The sequence below is a fragment of the Benincasa hispida genome, chromosome 10, assembly GCF_027475165.1.
Source record: "Benincasa hispida cultivar pf3 chromosome 10, pf3_genome.v1.1, whole genome shotgun sequence".
NCBI lineage: Eukaryota > Viridiplantae > Streptophyta > Magnoliopsida > Cucurbitales > Cucurbitaceae > Benincasa > Benincasa hispida.
The window spans coordinates 45,889,905-45,916,707 of NC_143487.1; the positions used below are offsets into that span (position 1 = coordinate 45,889,905).

At 34.1% G+C, this 26,803-nt stretch overlaps 1 protein-coding gene and 1 long non-coding RNA gene across 5 annotated transcripts; one reads left to right on the forward strand and one right to left on the reverse strand.

Moving 5' to 3' along the window:
* On the reverse strand, positions 1–26,315 carry LOC120088046 (copper-transporting ATPase HMA4-like). 4 transcript variants are annotated; one of them, XM_090305770.1, is made up of 10 exons: positions 26,056–26,267; positions 18,635–18,769; positions 18,010–18,077; positions 6,751–7,478; positions 3,291–3,762; positions 2,528–2,695; positions 2,145–2,399; positions 1,476–1,598; positions 792–1,277; positions 1–433 (listed from the first exon to the last, which is right to left on the reverse strand). In XM_090305770.1, exons 3-10 carry the CDS (start codon positions 18,064–18,066, stop codon positions 41–43), a joined length of 2,682 nt encoding a protein of 893 aa, XP_090161896.1. In that variant the 5' UTR covers positions 18,067–18,077; positions 18,635–18,769; positions 26,056–26,267; the 3' UTR covers positions 1–40. The 4 variants fall into 4 exon arrangements, with proteins under 4 accessions (XP_090161896.1, XP_038900998.1, XP_038901000.1 ...); XM_039045070.2 differs by lacking the exon at positions 18,635–18,769 and having other exon boundaries at positions 26,056–26,315; XM_039045072.2 differs by lacking the exon at positions 18,635–18,769 and having other exon boundaries at positions 18,010–18,089; positions 26,056–26,264.
* Positions 7,365–8,715, forward strand: LOC120088047 (uncharacterized). The gene is made up of 2 exons (XR_005484805.2): positions 7,365–7,505; positions 7,788–8,715. It is a non-coding gene; the product is annotated as an uncharacterized LOC120088047 (long non-coding RNA).
* Positions 26,316–26,803: the final 488 nt, after the last annotated feature.

The following is a 26,803-nucleotide window of genomic DNA, read 5'->3' on the forward strand; positions in this document are numbered from 1 at the left end:
TTTCATCAAACCAAACTCACATTGAAAAGAAGTTGAGTTATCAAGCAGATTGAAAATTCAGGGGTCTCCTATAACATTTCAATAAGAGAGAAGAACATACAACACTAAGAGAGGAAGCAGCCATGCAGGCACCGGCAAGCCACGGTGGCAATCGGATTCCAAAGAAGGGATATAGAATTCCGGCAGCGATAGGCATGCCGATGATATTATAGCCAAGAGCCCAGATGTAGTTAAGCCATATACGATAAACAGTTTGTCTTGAGAGATCTATCGCAGTAACTACATCTTCTAAATTGCTTCGCATTAGAACAATATCAGCTGCTTCTATAGCAATATTTGTTCCAGCACCAATTGCAATACCAACATCAGCTGCAGCTAAGGCATGTGAGTCATTTACTCCATCTCCCACCATTGCCACAATATTCCCAGTCGACTGCGTTCAACTCAACAAAGGATGAGTCATTTCATAAACATAAAATTTGCTATATGGAGCAGCAAGCAAAGCACTAGAAACGAAGACTTCATTTAGTAACTATTTTGTTTTTTGTTTTTGGTTTTTGAAAATTACGTTCACACCTAACTTTCTATGTTGTGTAGTATACTTTCTACCTATGTTCACAAAAATCAAATTAAGTTTTGAAAACTAGAAAAAAGTAGTTTTTGTGTTTAGATTTTGACTAAGAATTCAAATGTTTCTCTACGGAATGTGAAAATCATGATAAATAAATTAGGAGAAAACAAGCATAAATTTCAAAAACAAAATGGTTAACAAATGTGAACTAAAGTTTTACCTTGAAGGATTTAATCTTGTTGGCTTTTCCAATTGGATCCATCTCTGCAAAGACTTCATTAATCCCAACTCCTCTTGCAACGGCGAAGGCTGTGGCCCAGTTATCTCCAGTGACCAATATGGTTGAGATGCCAATCGAGCGAAGAAATGATATGACAGCTTTAGTCCCAGGCTTTGGTGCATCTATAACGCCAAAACCTCCTGCTATCTTGCCATTAATAGCCACCAAGACGCATGTTTGAGCCAGTCGCTCGTTTTCTATAGCGTACCTATCAACTTGAGGGCTGACAGGAACGCTGTGAGCTCGCATGAGCCTTCGGTTTCCTACTAAAACTGTCTTTCTATCAATTCTTCCTCCAACCCCTCCTCCCGGGAACACCTCGAAGTTCTGGATGCGTTTGCGACATTCGCTTCGGGCCCCGAACTTCCTTCTCATTTTATTCGCATGCTCCACTACAGATTTTGCTATAGGGTGTTTGCTGTTTGACTATACTCAAAGTGTTACACAAAAGTAAGATCTCAATTTTTACTTTTAATTTCGAAGGGTGTACATGTTACTAGCATGAAAAAGTACAAATTTTCATGAAAAAGCACACAAAAATACCTTCAATTTACATAAGAAACTTCTAAACAAAACTGAATACAAGATTCAAAACCTATCAACTTGAATTACAAATGCACTCACCTCAATTGCTATTGCTGCATCACAGAGCTCCTGCATTGGAACTGTAGAAAAAAGCACAACACTAACTACCTGCGGCCTGCCAACCGTTAGAGTTCCAGTCTTGTCAAAAACTACCGTTTTCACCTGGTTGAAAGGAAAGAAAAAAAAACTGTAATTTTTTTAAGACTCAAGAACACAATTAAACAACCTATAGCACAAATCCTGCTATAAAGTAAGGTCATAAAAGAAATGAAAACTTATAATTCAATATTCATCCAACTAAAAAGTTGATCAATTCCATAATCTAGGGTAATGTGCTCTTAATTTTTTTTTTTTTTTTTAAGTGTTTCTCGTGACATATTTAAGCTAAAAATACTCCACAAATATTTTCGGCTTAATACTACTACTTCAGTCCCTGTACTTTCAACTTTAGTTCATTTTGATATTTGTGTTTTACATTTTGATTCATTTTAGTCTTGTATTTTTAAAAAGTCCATTTCTTTGTACTTTCTAAGAAATGACTATTTTAACATCTTAACATTGAAACAAAAATGAAAATGAATGGGTTAAAGTGGACAAATTTTAAAAGTACAGGGACAAAAGTAAGTATGTAAACCAATACTTTCCTTACCATCTTTAAAGCATTTTACGTTCTAACAAAATGGACTCTCAAACGAAGACAGAGAGAACCTTATATGCATTTTGAAGTGCACTTGCCCCTTTAATGAGCACGCCTAGAGAAGCACCCTTTCCCGACGCAACCATGATCGCAGTCGGTGTTGCTAAACCAAGGGCGCATGGGCATGCAATCACCAACACAGAAATGGCAAACTGCAGTGCAAGTTCAAACTCATCCATGCCTTTAGGTATCCAATGTTTTGGGTATAAACCAACTTCTCCACAAATTAACCATCCCAGCCATGTCACAGATGCTGCCACGACAACCTATATGAGAGAAAGAAAGAAAGAAGCAAAACTTGAAAATCATTCTTGGTAAAGAGACTTAAGTTGTATTAGGCAGTAATTTGAAGCAAGCATGAAGAAAAAGCAAGTAGGAAAATCATTAAACTCACAACAGGGACAAAAAACTTTGATATCTGATCTGCTAATTTTTGAGCTGGTGCTCGTGATAGCTGAGCCGATTCCACGAGTTGTACGATTCGAGAAAGTGTAGTATCAGATCCAACATGAGTGGTCTTAATATATAAGCATCCATTTTCATTGACAGTCCCTCCTATAACCTGTTGGTGGCACATTTCTTGTTAAAATAAATTGTTAATTCAAGCCAACCATTTGGTTTTTAGTTTCTAGTTTCTTAAAAATCAAGCTTATAAACACCCCTTTCCACCTCCAAATTTCTTATCTTGTTATCTACTTCTTACCAATGTTTTCAAAAACCAAGGCAAGTTCTGAAAACTAAAAAAAGTAGTTTGTTTTTGGAATTTGACTACTTAAGATAGTTCGATGTACTAAGAATTTGATAAAAAAAATTGAGAAATCTCCCAGAATCAAATCATACAAGAAGACAGATACTCGATTTATAGAGAATTGCAAACTAATCTTAATTCTAATTAATCCAATAAACTAATCCTAATTCTAATAAACCAAGAAAACTAATACTAATCCTAACCTTAATCCTAATCAATCAAGGATTTGACAAAAATAGTTCAATTTACCCTAATCCCTACTACATCAAAAATGCAAATTATGGTAAAAAATTGAGAAAAAATGAGCTTAATTTCAAAAACCAAATAGTTACCAAACGGGGCTTGGAGACTCGAAGGGGAAGCGCTAGACCCAAATTTATACATGTGGAAAAGGAAAGAAAAAAAACACCTTATCACCAGTTGATTTGCAAATGGATCTTGCTTCTCCTGTAATTGTGCTCTCGTTCACATTGCTTTCACCACTAATAACAATCCCATCAACAGGGACTTTTGCCCCAGGAACAATCTTAATTATGTCATTCCTCTGTATCAGTTGGGTATCAATCTCCACCTCTGATAGCAAATTTCCATGATCGTCGAAGGTCATCAAACAAGCCGTGTCGGGAGCAAGATGAGCAAGCTTTGCTAAAGCATCTGATGATTTGCCTTTGGCCATGACCTCCAAATATTTTCCAAGTAGAATGAAGGAGATCAACATGGAGCTAGTCTCAAAGAAATCTTTCCCCTTAAAAGAGTTGGAAGTGGATGCTTTAAGTACTATGTATACTGAGTAAAAATAAGCTGCATTGGTGCCTACAGCAACCAAAACATCCATATTTGCAGATTTCCGTTGTAATGCACGGTATGATCCTACATAAAATCTGTTAAAAATTATCCAAAGAGAACCTTTAAACTATCCAAACACACATTTTCACTTCAAGAAAAATCCTGAAACATAAGATCATAACTGTGGTAAGCAGCAGTTTCTTATTTCATCGTAATTTAATCAAGCATAGCAAAATTAAAATTTAAGCAATTTTTAAACTATTTCTTTAAAGCAAAAGCACATAAGATAACGCTATTATTCCTCGTTTTCAAAAACGAACAAATGTCTGTAGATTCAAAAAGTTGTCTTGAAACCCTCCTATTTTTTATTCTTCTCTCTCTCATTTCCAATGAGAATAGAAACAAGTAAGAGTGTGTTTGGGGTAAGGACTATTCTAAGACTATAATAATCACTTTTTGCTACAGTAAATACTATTTTGTATTTTCTAATTAGCTACAGTCAATAATATTTCAAAACCCCCATTTACTTTAGTATTTATTATTTACTACCGTTTTTTTCTTTATTACAGTGTTTACTATTTCCTTCTCAAACTAAAATAGTTTTCACCTCAAACACATACTATTATAACCCAAGCTAAAATAATCAACACCTCAAACACAAACTATCATAAACCCAACTATAATAACCTAGGAATATAATAACCAACTCTTTGCCCCAAACGCCCTATAAATGTTAGTTATTAAAAACGTTGAAGTACAAGTTTAGTCCCTAACCTATCAAAATGACTAATAAATCTTTAAACTTTCAATTATGTGTCTAGTAGGTGTCCCTGAATTTTAAATTTTATATCTAATAGGTTAACAAAAATTCATCTATTAGATATAGATTTGAATTTTATGTTTAATGGAACCCAAACTTTCAATTTTATGTCGGATAGATTTGTGAATTTTAAAACTAGGGGGAAAAAAACTTTTTTGGTCTTTAGGTTTTGGGTCTAATTTCTATTTAGTCCATAGTTTTCAAAATCTTACCCTTTTAATCCTTAAGTTTTGAGTTAGATTTCAACTTAATTTCTAGGTTACAAAATGTTACACTAGTAGTCTTTGAGTTTTGAGTTTTGTTTTAATTTGATCCCCAAATCTTAAGATTTAAACTTTTAACTTTGATTTTTGACTAAATACTCACTTCCATTTTGACGTTAATTAATTCAAAATAAATAATGAAGTGGAAATTTAAAATTAAGTTTAAGAGTGATAAAAAAAACAGTGAAACTTAATTAATTATTATTCTTTTAAATTTTGTTAAATTAATTAATAAATATTAGCACTACAAATTGAAAGTGTATATTTAATGAAAACTTGAGGTTATAAGTGTTAATCTTAAAATCCAAGGAACAAATTGAAACAAAATTCAAACATCAAAGATAAAATTGTAACATTTTGAAACTTAAAAGACTAAACTGAAATCAAATTCAAAAGGTAAAGACTAAAAGTACAATATTTTGATATCGAGAGATCAAATGAAAACTAAACTCAAAATTTAAAAACCAAAGACGATATATTTTCCTAGAAAATGTAAAATTTCAATGACCAAATTTATAATTTTCAAAGTTTACCAAACAAATAGACGCAAACGGAAGGACTAATTTAGTCCATCAGAAACCTACAAACTAATTCTCTAGGCAGAGACTGGAAAACAGAGATTAAAATTTTGATCAAGAGGCTAATAACAACAATGATGATAATAATAATAATAGGGTTAAAATTAATTTTGGCCCTAAACTTTAATTAAAGAAACAATTTAGTCTATGAACTTTAGTTGGTAACGATTTAGTTCATATACTTTTAAATTTGTACAATTTAGTTCTTGAACTTAAATAAATAACAATTTAACCCCTAAACTTTACAATTTCAAACAAATTAGTCTTTATTGTGAGAAATATTATTAAGATTTAATGAAATTTATTACATATGTAGATCATTAAACTGATTGGGAATTAAATTTTTTTATAAACTATAAGATTAAGTTGTTGCATAATAAAAGTTGATACTTAATTACAAGGTCTGCTTTCAAATATAGTAAAATGAGCAAAAAAAGTTACAAATATAGCAAAATGATACTGTCTATTAGTGATAGATGATAATGATAGGCATCAGTGTCTATTAGTGATAGATAATAATAACGTATCAGTGTTTATCACTGATAGACTATGACATTTTGCTATATTTGAAAATATTTTCATCAGTTTTTCAATTCAAAATATATATATTTTTAATTTCAAAGAGATTTTTTATGATAGAACTATATTTTGTTGATATTTTCAAACTATATAGACTAAATTCTTACCTATTAAAGTTTTTGGACCTAAATTATTACAAAATTAAAAATATACTAAACTATACAAAATGTTCCTAAATTTTGTACTTTTTGTCAAAAGTACCTTTGAACTTTTAAAAATTTCAAAATACTATCAAAATTCCAAAAAAAGGATTAAAAAATATCACTACCGTTATTTTGGATGGAAACAATTAGTGTTTTATTTTAAAAATACTTCTACAATTTCAAAAAAATTTTAAAAAGTACTCTTAACTTTAAAAGAAAAATTTTCAAAGTTAACCTATTATTAGTATATCAACACAAACTCTTAATACTTGTTTCAAAAATATCATTGAACGTCAAAAGGTTGCATTAATACTCTTAGCTTTACAAAATAAAAAGGGGCATTTGGGGGCAAGACAGTCTCTTACTATAGTAAATACTATTTCAAAACTTCCAATTAGCTACCGTCGACACATTTACTACAATATTTGCCTATTTGTTACCGTTTTTATGATTTATTTCTCAAATTAAAATAGTTTACAACACATACTATTATAACTTAAACTAAAATAATCTACACTCAAACACAAACTATTATAACCCAACTATAATAACCTAGGATTCTTCTTGTCTCAAACGCCCCCAAAGTTACAAAATACAAAATTAAAAGACATTTTTTTTATATATAATTTAGTTTTCAAAATATAGGAACTAAAACGTAGCAAAACAAATTTGAACTTAATAATAATAATAATAAAATTACCTGCGACCAGCGAGGAACTGGACTGGAGTGCAGAAGATCCATTTAAGAACCATTCCAACAGTAAGCATTCTACAAACCCTAAAATTCAACCAGTCTCCATAAGGAGGAAGCATCGGAAGCACCATTGCAAAACCCACCACTGGAACAGAAAACAAGCAGCTCAACAAGAACAAATTCCTATAAGCACAAGCTTCCTGAAGCTGCTCCACATCTCTTCTCTTCGGTGGCACATACAAGCTTGCTCCGTACCTCTCCAGGAACTCCAGAATCGACCTCGGACCGGTCCGGTCAGGATCGTAGCTGACGGTCACCATCCGGCGGCCAATCGCTTCCATTTCCACACAGTTCACTCCGGCAGCTTGCTCGAGAGAGGATTTTATGGCGGCCATGTCTCCGAAGGTGGCTCGATTGAGTTTGATGTGAACTTTGTAGGCTTCGTCTGCGGCAGAGATGAGGTTGGCTTCGAAGCCGCAATCGTCGATTGCAGTGAGGATCAGGGTCTCTGTGGTTAAATTTGGATCGTAAAGGACTTTGACTTCTTCGATTTCGAGAATTAAGAGTGCTCGTTTTACGCCGTGGACCATGGCTAGGGCTTTTTGAAGAGAACGGAGTTTGACTGGACAGGCTAATCTTGGGACTCTTAGACGACATGTTGATGTAATGGCTTGTTCTGGAAATTCGTCGGCGGGGAATCCTCCGGCTTCTATGATTTCTACCACTCTGTCTTCCTGTCATATTCCGACGACATATACTTGGTGAAGGCATTTTTTTTCCCTTTTCTTCTCTCTTTTTAAGTTCATAGGCTAAATTAATTGTTTTTTCCCCTATTTTATTGAAACCGAAATTCCAAACATCACACCAAACAACCAGAAACCACATCATCCCCTTCAAAAATAATTGTGCGGCCATCGTGCCGACGACACATCATTCAAATTTCTAACCCATCAACTTACGAGAGTGGAAAAGTGGTTACAGTTAGACCCTTATTATGATGGTGATAGGTGACACTAACGAATAATTGGGATTCGATTTTGTAGAGGGAGCCCAAGAAACGACTACTACATTCAACAAACGGAAAAAAAAAAATAGAGGCTGGAAATACATCTTTTCATACTCTGGAGAGCTCCAAAGAGGATCAATGCCAAATTGTGAGCAACTTTGTTTTCCTCCTTAAAGAATTTTACAAAAGCAAAAAATATTTACATTGGTAACAAGGTATAGGGTCTCTTTTGTTAAAAAAATCAAGTTTAGAAAGATCAATATCCAAAAACTTTAGCAGTCTAAAAACCTCCAAAAAAATCTATCGCAACTTCCACGGGAGGAACATGCCACTGATATTTTGAACATTTAGGGTCAAAATTGAAATAAAATAGGTCATTTTTGTACGTTCATTTTTGTTTTATTTTTTTCATCTAAAAATCAAAATATATATTTTTAAAATTTAAGGTTATCGAACTAAATTAAAAGTATAAAAAATATGATAAATCTATTTTGAAAATATAAGGGTCAAAATGAACAAAAATCGAAATCATATAGATTAAAGAAGTATTTAAACCTATTTTTGAAATGCTCTTAAATTTGAAGATAGGTGGATCGATAATGTTCTTATACCATTTTGCCCGCTACTCGAGGCGTGTATGAATATCCAAGAAGAAGTGTTCCTAGATGTGTGTAAGGGTTAAATGAGGAAGAATGGATGAGGGAAGGATGTCTTGCCATGGAGTGAAGAATTTCTTTGGTCTCATATAAGAAACCAAAATGCACCTCAAATGGTCGCTGAGAAACTTGGTTTAAAGAATTTTCAAAATTCTACTTCTAACTCCTCATGGCCTTTTAAAATTCATTCAAATATATAGCTGAACAATTTTATTATTAAGACAAGTGAAAGAGATCATTATGATTGCTAAGTTGTAAACATAGCAAGGATAGATTGATAACTTTTTAATATTATGAAAATATTTCCTACGTCCACTAATACTTATGAAGACAAATTTATAGTGTGAATACATATTATGATACTCTCATATTACTAGAATTTCTCTTCCGCACTTATCATGCCAATTTGTAATTATTTTTTGGAAGTCAGATATGTAACTTTAAAAGTCAAACAATAGTATAATTAAAGTTCATGACTATTTTGGCTAAACTATTACCAACATTGATCTATACATACCCTATAAAATATCCCTTTCTATTCTTCATTTTTATCCATTTTTTCATCATATTTTCAAGGTTTCAACATAGCCCTACGTCCTCCAAATTTCATGAATTATCGCTATAGCTTTTATATCAAATTGGATGTAGTTTAGAATTAAGATACACAAAAGTTGAATACAAGAAGATAAGACTCATTTGTAACACTCGAGTTCAGGAAGAGTGCATGAATGAATCAAGATGATATTCAAATGGGAGTGATCTTGAGTGAGGATGTGAAAGTATGGTTAAGAAAGAATTAAAAAAAATTGAAAGTTACTACCTATACTCCTCCAAAGTTAAATATACTTAGCTTAGAGCAATTCTATGTTGGATGATCTCCTGTGAATTTTTCTAGGAAGTATGTTAGTGAGGGCAAGACATACTAAAAGAACTCGTGTTGGCTTGTAGGAATAATCTTCACTCTTAGAAACTCCTTAAGACAAGTAAGCATGACATTCCTAGGACATAGAGGAATATCAAGTCCATTAAATTGATCTTTTTTTTTTTTGTTTGCCCATATTTATTTTGTACAATAGGCAAAGCTTTTTGTCATATAAATGTCAAATCATCATTCTTAAGCCTCATCGATACATCAAGCTGACATTTAAATAAGATTAAATTACAAATTTGGTCACTATGATGTGGAAAAGGTTAGAATTGGTTTTTATGATTTAAAAAGTTAGAATTTAGTCCATATTGTTCGATAAAACCTCATAATTAGTCCCTATGATTTGATAAAATTTTATAAGTAGTCCTTACCATAAGGACTATTTATGATAGTTCTATCAAACTATAGGAACTAAATTTCAATTATAAATGGTAGGAACTAAATTCTAACTATAAAAACCACTTGGTATAATAACCAATCCAACACTTTAAATACCCACAAAGTGATTAACTTTATCAAACTTCAATGCAACATCATTCTAATAACAATATAAATTTATAATTGAACTAGACTACCATTACTATCAATAATAGAATTATATTAGTGATAGTCTTTAAATACATTAATATACTTCAATACAAAAATATAGTTCTAATAACCATACAAATTTATGATTTAAATAATTAATAGTCAATAATATATAAGTAATCTGATTGTGATATATAATATAGAATTCTATCAAAGATAGATCCCTAACCGTCACTAATAGACTTAAATCATTCTAATTTGTATTTTTTTTATGGGCAGGCTAATGGGTTTTTAGACTCTTGACATGAGTTGAATTTAGATTTATCTTTATTTGCAAATAATTTTAAGTTCTCTATTTTTGTTTTGGTTAGATTTTGCTATATAAACCATAATCCAAAAAGCGAACCATTTTTTATTTTTATTTTTTTAAAAATAATCTTCAAGTAGTTTTCTTGTTAATTTAAAATTTAGGAGAAGACGAACCAAACATATTTTTATTCAATTCCAAACAATAACAAAAGAGTTACTAAATATATTTCGTTTCGTAATCTATTAAAAACGAAAATAACATTTCAATGCATTGGAAAGCAAAAAAACAAAAAGTTGATTAAAAGTAACGCGAAGTGGATGATCTCATAAAGAAAAAAGAGCGTATAAAATAACTAGTATGTATATGTATGTATGTATGTGTATATTTCGAAGGTGATTGGTATTTGGTATTCTCTGATGTAGGGTATTTTGGGAATTCTTACAAGTTTTTGTCAGCTTTATTTTTCATTAATATTTTTAATTTCATTTTGTTAACTTTAGTTTAGGTTGTTAGGTTTAGATTAGTTAGTTAATTAGTTTAGGGGTGAACAAGCCCTTTCCCCTTGGTTTTATTTAAGGGGCACCTTACTCCAAGATTTGAGTGCTACATCAACTGATATCAGAGAACCTCATGAAAGGGACTTGATGGGTGCCAAAACCCCAAAAATGATGCGGAAGCATCTTCTTCACCCCAAGTAGTCGATCATCAGCTTTCAACGGTAGAAAATCCCATCAACAATATTACCACCACTATCTCGGGTATGCACCAGGCAATTGAGCTCCTCACGACTAAAGTTGGTAAAGTTCTAGCTCCTCATAATAAAGGCAAAAGTAAAGAAGTTGACCACGGTCACTAAGAAGTTCAAGAATTTAGAGGAAATCAAGATCAACAACCCAAGAAACAACTAGGATTGCAAATAGGTGTTCAGAGGGACCAAGGATTTCTTCCAAGAAAGGCTACTTTTGGCACCCAACAAGGTGACTCTGGCCAAAAGCCTTACAAAACCAAAGTCTCTCCTATGTAACGGCAGGCAATCCAAGGACCCGTTCACCCCTTAATAGGAACAGAGACCGATTCCTCTGATAATGAAAAGGTTTTCCCTCCTTTTGCTGATCACCAACATCGCCATCCATCATTTATCCATCTCCTTACCAAGATTACTTTCCAAATAACCAAAAACCACTACAAGAACATCATTACCACATAAACTTCCATCAAGAACACTATCAAGATCCCTACACTTACCTGCCAGCTCAAGGAAATCCAAATTGGAGACGAGACCGACTATAAGATGAAAATTGACCTCCCTACATAAAACGGAAGAATGAACATCGAGTTCTTCTTGAATTAAGTGAAGAACGTGGATTTTCTTTTGACTATATGGGCACTTTTGAAGATAAAAAGATTGAATTGCCAGAGTTGAAACTCAAGGATGGGGCATCTGCTTAGTGGGATCAAATCCAAACTAACTGGTGAATCTATGGCAAACCCCACATCCGAAGCTGGCCCAAAATGTTGTGTTTGATGAAGAAACGTTTCTTACCCATTCATCATTAAAGTTTGCTATACAATCAATTCCAACACTACAAACAAGGCATTCATAATGTCGAAGACTACACGGAATAATTTCAACGACTCAGTGCAAGAAACAGCTTAGCTGAGAATGAAAATCAGCAGATTGCTCGATACCTTGATGGCCTACGCACTGAAATCAAAGAGAAACTTCATTTGCATCCCATTTCCTATTTTTCAGAAGTCGTCTCTATCGTTTCCACTATCAAAGAAGATGAAGTGCAAAAGCAAAAATGTTGGTCTGCAAGAAGAGGTAAATGGGACAAGCCTTCAGCTCAAGGAATAAGGCAGCTTCAATACACATCCAAGTCCATAACAACTACCAGTACACCAAACTTTAAAATCAAAGGAACTTGACCAACCGAGATCCGAGCAAGAAATTAAGGGGAATACAAGTTTTAATACTATTAAAAATCCTAATCTTTATAACAAACCTAACCTTGACAAATGTTTTAGGTGCGACCAATAAGGTCATCTTTTAAACGATTGCCCCCAAACGTAGAACCTTAGCCATTCAAAAAGAGCATGAATCTGATGAGGATGATGAGAACAATAAGATGAACTTCAAGTCACTCAACCAAATATGAGAGATGAACTATCCTGTTCTCCAACGCACTTTACTTACTCCCACTTCAGAATCTCATCTCAGAGACATGTACTCTTTCAAACAAAGTGCACTATTTAGGGAAAAGTCTGCACAGTTATTATAGATGGAGTCACCAGCAAAAAACTAGTGTCTAAAAAGCTGGTTCAAGCACTTAAACTCAAGGTTGACAACCACCAAAGTCCTTACAAAGTAAGTTGGATAAGAAAAAGGTGGAAAAGTCCTAGTGAATCAATTTTTCACCGTTTCTTTATCCATCTGAATCCATTACAAAGATGAAATCATTTGTGACGTCCTAGACATTGATGCTTGACATGTCCTCTTGGGCAAACCTTGACAACATGACAATCAAACAATTCATAAAAGGAACAATAACACTTTTCAATTTGATTGGATGGGGAAGCGAATTCTTCTCATACCACTGAATCATAATATCTTTACCCCTTCAAGCTTGACCCAACCTAAATAAAAAGGGCATTTATTCACCTTCCTTTCCAATAAAGAAGCAATCACTCAAGCATCCACTTTTTCCATGGCCCTTATTACCAAGGAAAATAAACCTCCTATTCTGCCCACCCCTGAAACAGTAGGGTCCAGTATTTTTTTGGATCAGTTTCCTACCCTAAAAACTCAACCAAACGACCTTTCCCTCACTTAGGGACATCCAACATAAATAGACTTCAACCAGGATCATCCTTACTTCACCTTCCTCACTAAAAAATAAGCCCATCGGAATATCAAATACTTCATGATATCATTCAGGATTTGCTTCCTAAAAAACATATTCAATCGAGTCTTAGCCCTTCTGCGGTGCCAGCTCTTTTAACCTCAAAGAAAGATGGTTCATGGCGCTTATGTATTGACAGTCGTGCAATAAATAAAATAACCATCAAATACCATTTTCCTATACCTCCAATTTCTGATTTGTTGGATCAATTAGCTGGATAAAAAATATTCTCCAAAATTGATCTTGCTAGTGGATATCACCAAATTCGTATAAGACAAGGTGAAGAATGGAAAACAACCTTAAAAACCGACGAGGGACTCTTTAAATGACTTATCATGCCGTTTGGGTTATCCAATGCCTTTAGCACGTTTATGAGGCTCATGAATAAACTTTTCTTCCTCTTCTTAACAAATATGTTCTTATTTATTTTGATGACATATTAGTTTACAGCAAATCTACAGAATACCATCTCGTACACCTTAAGGAAGTATTTTCTATTTTAGCTTCTAATTCTCTAGTCATCAATACTAAGAAGTGTGCATTTCTAAATTCCAATATTTACTTTTTAGGTTTCATCATCAGTAGCCACCAACCAAACTTCAAGCCATAACAGAATGGCAACCACCTAAAACAGTAACAGTAAGGGGCTGTTTAGGGCGTTAAGTTGAGATAGGATGTTTGGAGTTCATATGTCTGTGGGGTTCATATATCTGTAGAGTTTATATGTCTGTGTATGGGGTACAAGTTATTTGGTCTAAGTTCATATGTCTATGTTTAGGGTATAGAATTGAGTTCATATGTCTGGATATCTGATGCAATTTATTGAACTCTAAATAACATGTTTTTATGATTACTATTTTTGTTTTGAAACTTTTTTATTCAATAATTATGCCCATCTTTGTTTGAATAATATATGGATTGCAATTTTTTCTTTTAATTTTTAAGACTTTTCTTTCTTTCTTTCTTTTTTGGGCAATGAACAACAATTACCCATTAGATTTCTTGTAGAAATATGGTTAAATAAAATGAGAAACTAAAACGAAATCAAAACTTTTGACTTTAGCTAATTTTTCTCAATGAATTTCATTATCATTTTCTTCTTTTTCTTCTTTTTCATATTGTCGCTCTATATTTTTACTATGTCATGAATTTTTGTTAATTAGATCTCCCTCATCATCGTAACACCCAAAGGAACGTCACCACATTTCTTCAACAGTTTCACTTTCATTTCCTCTAAATTTAGAGGATCATCAGAGAACAAATATTTATTTTTCACTAATTCTTGTTGGAAAATGTTCCAGGAAAAAAAATTTCATTTTATGGTTTTTTTTTGTTATATATTACATACTTTTCAACTACATACATACTTTTCGTCTAAATATTCTTAACACTCATTTGATATATGAATTCATCACGTATAAATATTGCATTTAATGTAGACAAAATAATATTTTTTATATAATCAACAACCTTACAACATACTTTAACAGTCACCAGTCTTATTAGTAGTCGGAAGTGGTTGTCGAAGTTGATTATCGAAGATGATTTTTGCTGGAGTTTGTAGTCGAAGTCTGAAGTCGATTGCATGAAGGTGTATTGGAGTTGGTTGTCGAAGTTTGTCATCGGAGGTGGTTTTCGAATCCCGGAGTTGGCCGGGCGAAAGTGATCGTCGAAGCTGATCATTGAAGATGATTTTCGCTGGAGATTGTAGTCGGAGGTGACTGTCGGAGCCCGAAGTTAGTCGCATGAATGTGGTATTAGAGTTGGTTGTTGGAATTTGTCATCGAAGGTGGTTGTCGAAGTCCCGAGTTGGTCGTCAGAGTTGCTTGCTCAAAGGTGATTATCGAAGGTGATTTTCATCGGAGTTTGTAGTTAGCGGTGGTTGTCGAAGCCTACAAAGGTGGTCATCGGAGTTGGTCATCGGAGTTTGTTGTCGAAGTCAATTAGTCGTTGGAGTTGGTAGCGTGAAGGTGGTCGTCGGAGTTGGGTCATCAGAGATTTTTGGAGGCCAAAATTGGTTTTCGGAGTTGGCCGCGCGAAGGTTGTCGGAGCTTGGAGTTGGTCGCTGAAGCTATCATCGGAGGTGGTTGTTGGAGACCGAATTTTGTCGCCAGAATTTTCATTAGAGGTGATTGACAGAGCCAGGAATTGGTCGTCAAAGTTGTCATCGAAGGTGGTTGTCGGAGTCCGAAGTTAGTTCTTGGAGTGTGACAGTTACCGATGGGTGGAGTCATTGAAAACATGAAAAGAATGGAGAGTTGGGGTGAGTTGGTAAAATATATCAACTCAACTCCACTAACATTTAAAGTTGGTGGACCAAACAATGAGTTGGTATATTATACCAACTCAACTCAACTCATGTTGGTGAGCCAAACACCCCCTAAAAGAGGTGCAATCTTTCTTTGGGGTCTTGTCTCATTTTATCGTAAATTCATTAGAAAGTTTAGCTCTCTAGCAGCTCTTCTTATCTATTGCCTTAAGAAAGGAAAGTTTGAATAGAATGAAGATACCTTACATAGCTTTAATACATTGAAATCCAAATTACCATCTCTTCTAATCCTAGCTTTACCCGATTTCTCCAAGCATTTGGAGTTGTTGTTGATGCTTGTGGGGTAGGTATTGGGGCTGTCTTATCTCAAAAAAATCACCCAATTGAGTTCTTTAGTGAAAAATTAAGTGAACCTCACAAAAAATGATTCACCTATGCACAAGAACTACTTCTTAGTTCGAGCACTCCAACATTAGGAACACTACCTCATTGGAAAAGAATTTGTCTTACTTATTGATCACTACTCCTTAAATTTTGTCCATTCCGAAAAGCATGTTAGTATAATGCATATTAAATGGATTACTTTTATCCAAAAATTTGACTTCATGATCAAACACACTTTAGGGTCATCTAATAAGGTAGCAGATGCTTTAAGTAGGAATGCCAATTTATTAACACTTTTACGTAGATCTATTATTGTTTTTTACCACCTTCCTACATCATATGGAAATGACCCCAATTTCCATGACACGTGACAATCTTGTTTAACTATCAACAACTGCAAAGACTTCCACTTACTTGATGGATTCCTTTTCAAAGGCAGCCAATTATGTATACCCAAGGATCTCTTAGAGAAGCACTTATCCAAGAAGCTCACTCAAACGGTTTAGCCAGACATTTTGGAAGGGACAAAACCCTAATTTCAATTAGTGAATGTTTTTATTGGTCACAACAAAGGAAAGATGTAAACAACTTTGTAAAAAGATATTTTATATGTCAAAAAGTCAAAGGAAGAACTCAAAATACTGGACTATACACACCTTTACCCATTCCAAATTCTATATGGGAGGATTTATCCATGGGTTTTATCCTTGGATTACCTAGAACACAAAGAGGTTTTGATTCCATATTTATTGTTTTGGACAGATTTAGCAAGATGACACATTTTATTACTTACAAAAAGACATTTGAAGCTATGTTCATTGCTAACCTCTTTTCCAGATGAATTTTCAAAATCCATGGGATCCTAAAATCAATAATATCAGATCGAGATATAAAATTTATGAGCTTTTTTTGGAAAATTCTTTCGAAAAGGTTTGACACAAACCTAAAATTCAGCGCTACAAGCCACCCTCAAATAGGTGGCCAAATGGAAGTAACAAATAGGACACTTGGCAACCTATTTAGATATCTTTCCAGCGACAAACCAAGACAATGGGATACTTGTCTTGCCTAAGCTGAATTTGCTTACAACAATATACAGAACAAATCTACAGGGAAGTGTCTATTTGAAGTAGTTTATACTAAACTTCCTCGTCTAACTTTTGATCTTATTAATCTTCCATATTTATTGATTGAAATGTAGAAGTAGAACAAATGGTGGACCGAATAAAAAAATTACACCAAGAAGTAATAGACCACCTAGAAGCTGCCAATGCCATCATACAAAGCCAAAGTCGATCAACACAAATGCATCCAAATCTTCCAACTTGGAGATCTAGTAATGATCCATCAGAAACAAGGCTACCCACTGGAAATTACAGAAAACTCTCCAACAAAAAGCTCAGACCATTCAAAATCATCAATAAAATTGGAGAAAAGGCCTATCAAGTTGACTTCCTCCTTCACTCAACATCCATTCCACATCCAACGTTGTAAACCTCACTCCATACTACCCACCGGATGACTTTCAACTAGCAACATAACTCAGGTCAAGTTATTCTTTATTGGAGGAAAATTGATGTAAGGTATTTTGGGAATTCTTACAAGTTTTTACCAAATGCATTTTTCATTAATATTTTTAATTTCATTTTGTTAATTTTAGTTTAGGTGTGACCCGAGGATCTATTTACGGAGGTTAGATTTAGATTAGTTAGTAAGTTAGTTTAGAGGTGATCAAGCCCTTTCCCTTTAAGTCCATTTAAGGGGACTTATCTTTTATTTTCACACACATTAATAAAACCTTCTTTAAGATTTGCTCAAAGATTTGAGTGCTACATCATTCTATTTGTGGATATTTGATTTTTTTTTTTTTTATGAAATTTCTATCGCATGTTGAATTTTGTTTAGCTTGTGTTAGGATGTGGACCATTTGGTTGGACAAGAATAAAATTTATAAGACCTTACAAGTTCTTTATGTGTAATTTCAGTGAAATTGAATTTGTTCCTACCTTCGAGATTTCGATGTTGGTTTAGGTGCCATGGTTTCTCTTTCTTTAGTGTTGAAGTCTTGAGGTTCTATACACCTCCTTTATCACACTTTATTATTGAGGTGGATGCAACTTGTCATATAGTACTACAGTGGTAATGAAATTTCTCTCTTCGGAAAAAAAAAATACTACACCAAATATCCATTCAATCAAGTAAATGAAAAATTGATTTAGAAAATTGATGATGGTGTCTAAATGAAGCAAATAAAATGAATTAATTAAGGTCAAGAACTTACATTAATGAAGTCCCGTGGATTTAGAGGCACCTTAAGATCATAAATATTAGCTTCCATCTTGCCCTAACCTGTCAAAAAAGCTAATATTTATCAAATTAGAATACACATTAAAAAAAGAAAAAAAAAGAATTGTCTACCATTATTTTCATCCACAATGTTTTGTATAAATAAAATATATGAACTTTTTAATTAAGAAATTGTTTAAAAAATGTGACATGTGGCCTAAATATGAAAACTAGATTTCAACCCACGATGTCTTGTAGTACTACGGTAGTACCTACTGCTCATATTCATAATTTAACATGTCATCAATTTTTGAGGTATGCTTTTGTGGAAAGCAATCAATGGAGGTAGTATGAACTTTCCATATTATCTTAGTATATAAAAAAAAAGAATTAAATAAGAAGTTTAGTATCTAAACTTTGGAGGCTTAACTTAATAGAGTTAACACAAATAAATCTTATAAATCCCAAAGTTTCAATTTTGTGTCTAGGTTTCTAAACTTTAAAAATGTCTATTAATTATTTGAACTTTCGCTGTTAAACCCTAATTAGTCTTAAAATATTCTTAAATATTCATCTCAATATCGAATCTTAACTTTTTTTTTTTTTTTTGGACAAAATACCTATTTGAACTTCATGGTTCTATCTCAAAACCAATTCGTGGTGAGGAGATTAATCCATGTATCATTTGAAGATCGTGATCGGTCTTCCTCATCTTTCCAATATGAGATCTTCAACAAAAATTTCCTGTAGTAAATCTGATGTAGTAGGATTAGAGTAAATTATGATATCTTGGTTAAATCCTTAATTGATTAGGATTAGGATTAGTTTACTTGGTTTATCAAGATTAGTTTCCTTGATTCATTAGGACTTTGATTAATTCACTTTCCAATTCATCTATATATAGAGATTATTTTCTTATATTGATACTTTTTTTTCCATATATTAAGACTAACTTTATATTAGAGATTTTTCTCCTTTTAATTTTCAAGCTATATTAGAATTCAGTATAATGGAAGGCGGCGCCATGAGATAAAATGAGTGAAGATGATTCGAAGAAAGTGAAAGGAAGTGAAGGTGAACTGAATTTAAGAGCAACGAGCGTGAAACAATACTTAAATTGCATCCATGATGAACTCATTTTTGTGCATCTCACTCTATTAAAAAAAATTAAAAAAATCTAAAAGTTTAGAAAAAATTAAAAAGAAGTAAGAAGAGTTTTCCATGTTGCAAACTATGATTAGGCAATTAGATAGGATGATCAAAGATAAGTGTAACCTAGGATGCACCTGAGTATTTTTCTTGAGCATGAACTTAAAATAGATTTAGATTAAAAATATACATTATATAACCTATTATTCTCGTTCTCAAACTTTTTTTAGTACAATAAGGTAGGGCGTACCATTGTAGAAATTTAACTTTCACATAAAAAAGAATGAACACATATCAATTATAGCTTGCTCACTTAAAAGTAGAGAGTTCTCAAATTTGTACCAAAATAGTTTATAGGATTTGATATTAAAATCAAGTTCTGAACCTTAAAAAAACAATTATTGTGTACTATTAATAAATTGAAAAGAAACTATAGAACTTCGTGATTTAGGGTTGTTGAAAGTTGTTGTAATTGTCCTAAGGGCATTTTAGTCTTTTTATATTTATCTACTTTTCCCTACTGTATTAGGGTTTTCATTTAGTCTATTTATATGTTGGGTCGCAGTGTTTGTAAAAAAATGTTGAATAATAAGAACTCTTCTATCATGGTTTTTTCTCCCTGATTTAGGGTTTCCCACCTAAAACTTTTGTTGTTCTCCTTCTCCTTTATTTCACTATGGTATCAGAGCATGGTGACGAAACCCTAGTCATCATGGAGGAAAACCTAACTGATGATGGAACCACTGTTGAAACGGTAAATGTCGTTGTCATTCAAGCTGCTATCGGTAGGTATATTTGGTTGATCCACCTCAATCCGGTGCACATGTTTCCATCGCACAGTGTCCAACCGCCAATTGGAACTGATCCAGCCATCTCTCATTCCGGCGCAGGGGTCTTCAGGCAGCAACCAATGATCGAGCCGCAGACGCAATCGGGCCAAATTCTGTTGTATCTGATCGAGCAGCCGCAATTGATCCACCATGGCACAGTCCCGTTCCACTCGACAGCCACCTGTTTGACGCCGGTCCAACCGATGATCCAGCCAAGTTCGGCGCCAATCCAACCGACCTCATGGTTTGCGCTGCCATACCAACAGCCTATTGATGCTTCCTTTTTGGTGGACAAAAACCTCCTGTGACAACTAGTGAGATACAAAGACCTCTACTGAAGACCCTCAGGAATGCATTTAGAAGGGAGAAGATTCCTTGCTCCGCATTTTGCTTGTGAACAGCATGGAACCACAGATAGAGAAACCATTGCTGTACTCTGCGACTGCTCGGGATATTTGGGAGGCAGTGCAGAAACTGTACTTTAAGAGGCAAAATGGGTCACGTTTGTACACCTTTCGAAAACAGGTTCATGAATGCAAACAGGGGAACAGGTACGTTATGTCTTATTTCAATAAATTGTCTTTATTGTGGCAAGAGATGGATTTATCATGAAATTGTCTGGGATTGTTCATGCGGCAGGGGGGAAGGGGGGTTCAATATTCGAAAATTGAGAAAGTTGATCATGTTTATGACTTCCTTTATGGATTGAACTCCAAGTTTGATGTGGTTCGCAATCGAATACTAGGACAACAACCAATACCGTCTCTAATGGAAGTCTGTTTTGAAGTTCATTTGAAGAAAGATAGATCAAGTGCTATGAACAATCCTGTAGTTAATGCCATTGACTCCACTGTGTTTGGTGTGAAATCATCTGGATCTGATAGTGACAAGCAGAACGCTAAACCTCCTTAAGTATGTGAACATTGCAAGAAATTGTGGCATACTAAGGAACAGTGCTGGAAGTTACATGGTCGACCCCCAAATGGCAGACGTCACCCTCCAAATGACAAGTCGAAGTCTGACCGAGCACTTATGAGTGAATTTACTGATGGTACATCAAAGTCTCAGGAGATCAACCAAAATGACCTAGATACTGTTAGGGTCGGTACGATCGTCCAATCAGGTACCCCTCCATCCTTTAGTCTTCTTATTGAGGGAAAAGAAACATGGATACTGGACTTAGGAGCAATAGATCATTTAACTGGCTCATCTGATTGATTTCTCTCATATTTTCTAAGTACTGGTAATGAGAGGATTCAAATTGCAAATGGGTCATTTGCTCATGTTGCAAGGAAAAGGTCATCTTTCTCCTTTCCAGGGTTTGATCTTGCAGAATGTGTTGCATGTTCCGAAAATATCCTACAACTTGCTGTCTATCAGTAAAATAACTAGGGATCTAAACTGCAGAGTTGTTTTCTCACCAGATACTATTTTGTTTAAGGATTTGAGCTTGGGGACGATGATAGGCACTGTCCGACATGACAGGGGTCTCTATTTCCTTTCTGATGATGTTGCCTTTAGGAGTTTTTCTAGGACTAGTTTGTTATCTTCATTTTCAACTTCTGAAAAAAAATTATTTGTTATGACATTTTCGTCTTGGTCATCCAAACTTTCAATATATGAAGTATTTTTTTTACCATTTATTTTATAGTGTGGATGTTTCTTCTTTATCGTGCCTTCTCAGCCTTACAGACCTTCCCAGCCATTCCATTTGGTCCATAGTGATGTTTGGGGTCCTTCAAACATCACTACTTTGTCCAACAAGTGTTGGTTTGTTACTTTTATTGATGATCACACCTGTCTTACATGTGTGTTTCTTCTCACTGACAAGTTAGAAGTGATGCCTATGTTTCACAATTCTATGTTACAGTAGAAACACAATTTAACACTAAGATTGCCATTCTTCGAAGTGACAATGACTGGGAGTTCGTTAATAACACCTTTCGAGAGTTTTTTTTTACTTCAAAAGGTATTATCCATCAGAATTTGTGTGCTTATACTACTCAATAAAATGAGGTGGCTGAACGGAAAAATCGTCACCTCGTCGAAGTTATCACATCCCTCATGCTCTCTGCATCTCTTCCCTTGTATTTATGGGAAGATGCAGTTCTTACTACAACCCACCTTATTAATCGGATGTCCTCCCGTATTCTGAAATTCTAAACACCTCTTGAATATTTCAAAGAGTTTTACCAATCCATGTGTCTCATTCCTGATGTCCCTCTTCGAGTGTTTGGGTGTAATGTTTTTGTTCATAGTCATGGTCCTCACCAAACTAAATTCGCTCCTCTCGCTCAGAAGTGTGTCTTTATTGGGTATCCACTTCACCAGTAGGGTTATAAGTGTTTCCATCCGTCCTTAAGGAAGTACTTTGTCTCTATGGATGTCACGTTCCTTGAGGATAAAACCTTTTTTCCCGTTAGTCATCTTTAGGAGGAGAAAACTAGTGAAGAGACTAACTCGTCCACATATTCTGTTCCATGGACTTTCTTCCTGAGCTTATCTTGGATACAAATAACACTATCCTTCCTACTAAACAAGTGCCCTATATAACATACTACAGGAAGAATCTTAGAAAGGAAATAGTGTCTCCTGTTGTTCCATCGGATACTGTCCATGAATCGGAACCAGCACCAACTCAGGTTCAAGGTACTTCTGTTCCTGATAATACTGATGGGTGTGTTAAGGGTGATGTGATTGAAAGTGATGGAACTGATGAGATTGTTTCAGACAATGACAAAGCTGCAGATAGTAATGAATCATCATGGGAAATTCAGGAGGTTGAAGACTTGTCACGAGTAAGCAAGGATGACCACTGTTCTCTTACTAATGAGAGGTCTGGTGAAACAGGAGATTATGATGCACCTTTGATATACCTATTGCTCTACGGAAAAGGACTAGATCGTGTACCAAGTATTCCATGCATAGTTTCCTTTCTTATAGTAACTGGTCTTCTGGGTTTAGAGTTTTCACTACGAACCTAGATACTGTAACAATGTGCAGATGAAAGGAAGGTTATAGTTGGCCATGGAGATTCTCGAATGGAAGGCTGCAGTTATGAAAGAGATGAAAGCTCTTGAGACGAATAAAACATGGGATCTTGTAACTCTTCCTAAATGGCATAAAACTGTTGGGTGCAAATGGGTGTTCGCTGTTAAGTATAAGTTTGATGGAACTTTAGATAGATACAAAGTTAGATTGATTGCTAAAGGGTTTACTCAGACGTACGGAATCGATTACTCGAAAACTTTCTTTTTAGTGGCAAAACTGAATACGATTCGGGTCCTTCTCTCAATGGCCATTAACAAAGACTGGCCCCTCCATCAAGTTGATGTGAAGAATGCATTCTTGAATGGTGAATTAGAAGAAGAGATCTATATGAGTCCTCCTCCTGGGTTTGAAGCTCAATTTAATCATCAAGTTTGTAAACTCAGAAAATCCCTATATGGTTTGATACCGTCTCTGAGGGCTTGGTTTGACAGGTTCACCACCTTTGTTAAGTCCCAAGGGTTCATTCAGGGGCACTCTGATCAAACCTTGTTCACAAAGAAGTCAACATTGGGAAAGATGGCTATACTAATCGTGTATGTTGATGATATCATTTTGTAAGGTGATGATGTCACTGATATTACCAAACTAAAATAGAAAATGACTAATGAATTTAGGATTAAAGATCTCGGGAGTATGAGATATTTTCTTGGAATGGAGGTAGCAAGACCGAGAGAAGGAATATTTGTTTCTCAATAAAAATACATCTTTGATTTGTTGAGAGAAACAGGGATGACTGGATGTAAACCCGTTGATACCCCTGTTAAAGTTAACGCTAAGTTTGGAGATTCTGTCGACGGAGTTCCTGTTAACAAAGAAAGGTACCAACGTCTAGTAGGAAAATTGATTTTCTTATCTCATACTAGGTCAGATACATCCTATGCTGTCAGTATGGTTGGTTAGTTTATGCAGGCATTTTACGAGAAACATATGGAGGCTGTTACTCGAATTTTGAGGTATTTGAAATCCACTCCGAGAAAAGGCCTAATATTCAGGAAATATGACAGGAGATGCATGGAGGCTTATACTGACTCTGATTGGGCAGGATCTGTTATAGATAGAAAGTCACTTCATGGTATTATACTTTTATGTGGGGTAATCTTGTTACTTGGCAGAGTAAGAAGCAAAGTGTGATCACTAGAAGCAGTGTTGAAGCAGAATACAAGGCTATGAGTCTAGGAATATGTGAAGAGATATGGTTGAAGAAAGTTTTTTCTGACCTTCACCAAGATAGTGACACTCTTATGAAACTCTACTGTGATAACAAGGCAACTATAAGTATAGCCAATAACCCTGTGTAACATGATAGAACTAAACATGTGGAGATCGACAGACACTTCATTAAAGAACAACTGGATAGTGGCAGTATTTGTATTCCCTACATTCCTTCAAGTCAACAAGTTGCAGACATCCTCACTAAAGGGTTACTAAGGCAAAGCTTTGATACTTGTGTTAGCAAGTTCGGTCTTATTGACATTTACACCCCAACTTGAGGGGGAGTGTTAAAAACTGTTGTATTTGCCCTAAGGGCATTTTAGTATTTTTATATTTCTCTACTTTTTCCCACTGTATTAGGGTTTGCCTTAGTCTATTTATATATTGGGTATGTGGTGTTTGTAAAAAATGTTGAATAATAAGAACTCTTCTATCATGGTTCTTTCTCCATGAGTTAGGGTTTTCCACGTAAAACTTTCGTTGTTCTTTTTCTCCTTTCTCCTTTCTCCTTTCTCCTTTATTTCAATAAGGGTTGAAAAGTTTTTTAGTACATAGAAATAAAACGTTGCGAATCATAGACTTTGTAGTTATTAACACATCCATATATCAATTTAGTTATGCTTGATTGAAAAAGTTATGCAAATAAAATTTTAAATATATTTTCATAAAAGGTTATTTAGGAAACTTTTTTATTTTTATTTTTATTATTTTGTAAAGAAGATCATGGCTAACAGGGCAGTTCAAATAAACCATGATTTACAATATTGAATAGACTTTATATAAAGCATATCTTTTCTAAAAATTAGTTTTGGTACGGTAGAAAGATTTATTTTAAGAAAATTTAATAATGTAACACTCCCCCTACTTATACTGCTATTTATTTTAATAAATTTTTTTGAAGTCCACAAATTATATTGTCCCCCTTCACATTCTAATTATTTGAAAAATAAAAAAAATAGGAAGCACGAAATCTAAGACTTTTAAATGCAAAAAGTAGATTCTTTAAACTAAATTTGAGAGGAACATCATTTACTTATTTGATTTATAAATTTTTTATAAGGAAAATCAACTCTTCACATATCCCTACAACAATATGATATCATCTATTTTAGATTTAAGTCCCCGTGTGTTAGCTTTTGAAATGATTGTTCTCGCCTATATACTATACATCTCTCCATTTTCCGGCTAATGTTAGGACTCTATTAACATCTAGTTAACATAATTTATGTAGAGGAAAATTACAAACCTAATTAAGATTGGAGGTTTGAATCCTTTCACCTCTCGTGCCGACACTATATATTAGAAGAAGGAAAGAAAGAAAAGTATGTAGGTAGAAATCTTCGCTTTTGCAACAATCGTCCTCTTAAATAAAAAATCGTTAACTAATCCATCATTCATTCTTTTCCACATCTAAAAATTTACTTTTATCTGATTCAATTATTTTTTGGTATACTATATTTCACGTGTATCTAATAAAGTCTTGAACGTCTTCTCTTGACCATTTTTTCAATCAAAATCACTCGTATCTAATAAAACCTTGAACTTCTTTTCTCAACAAGATCAAAATAGATCACTTTATTCATCTAAAACTCTAAAAATGATCTTTACTTTTAGATCTCTATACCATCATTTTCCTTTTAATCCACAAAAAGGAACTTTTCAAGCATAACCAAAGCAATTAATACTAAAACAACAATGAATGTAAAAATTGCGAATGAAAATTAAACAAATACAGATAATTATGGCCCAAGTAAATTCATGAATTACACAAAATGAAAAAGAAAGAACATTAACGTTACCCGTTGGTCGTATATCCGATCCGTGACAGATAAATGAACTTTCGAAAGAGACGACGGTGACGGTGGGTGGTCGGAGCGGCCGTCACCGTGCAGACGGGAAAGAATTTCGCCTAATGGCCGCCGGAAAACGGAGAGAGAGGGAGAAAGCGTTTACGAAAAGTGTTGGTTTTTGGTTAGTGATGATATGATATGGGCAAAGGAAAGGAGCGTGAAGACCGAGTCAAGAGGTTTGATTGATGATTGCCTGAAAATAGATGGAGGGACTGATCTGAAAAATCTTAAAACTGGAGGGATATAAATTGAAATTTTTTCTTTTTCCTTTGGTCCCTTTTGCTAATTTTTTATTGTGAAAGGTAAAAGGGTGAATCATGTTTTGATTTCTCCTAGAATGATCGTGAATGACTAATGGCGTATTTGGGAGTGATTGTCAAAATGATTTAAAAAAATATTTTTAATTATTCAAAATCAATTTTAATATTATAAAAATTACATTTGACCCGGTAAAATCAAATATTGAGTTGATTTTGAATATTTTTTTTAGAGAATGAGTTGATTTTGAGAAATTAAATTATGTTTTAGAGTGATTTTGAACATGTTATAAGTGGTTCATTTTAAAATCACTCCTAAATATGGACATAGGGTGCGTTTGGATTTATTATTTCCAAAATTACTTTAAAATATGCTTTTAATCAATCGAAATCAATTTTGATGATATGAAAATTGAGTAGCTCAACTATAATTGACATGG

Bases quoted from the DNA above. Each gene is read 5' to 3' on its own strand.
- LOC120088046 (XM_039045070.2), bottom strand. From the start codon at position 18,066: ATGGAAGCTAATATTTATGATCTTAAGGTGCCTCTAAATCCACGGGAC. The intron at 2,400-2,527 runs GTGAGTTTAATG...TCTCTCATATAG, and splicing joins CAAAGTTTTTTGTCCCTGTT to GTTGTCGTGGCAGCATCTGT. The intron at 1,599-2,144 runs GTTCTCTCTGTC...CCTTTCAACCAG, and splicing joins CACTTCAAAATGCATATAAG to GTGAAAACGGTAGTTTTTGA.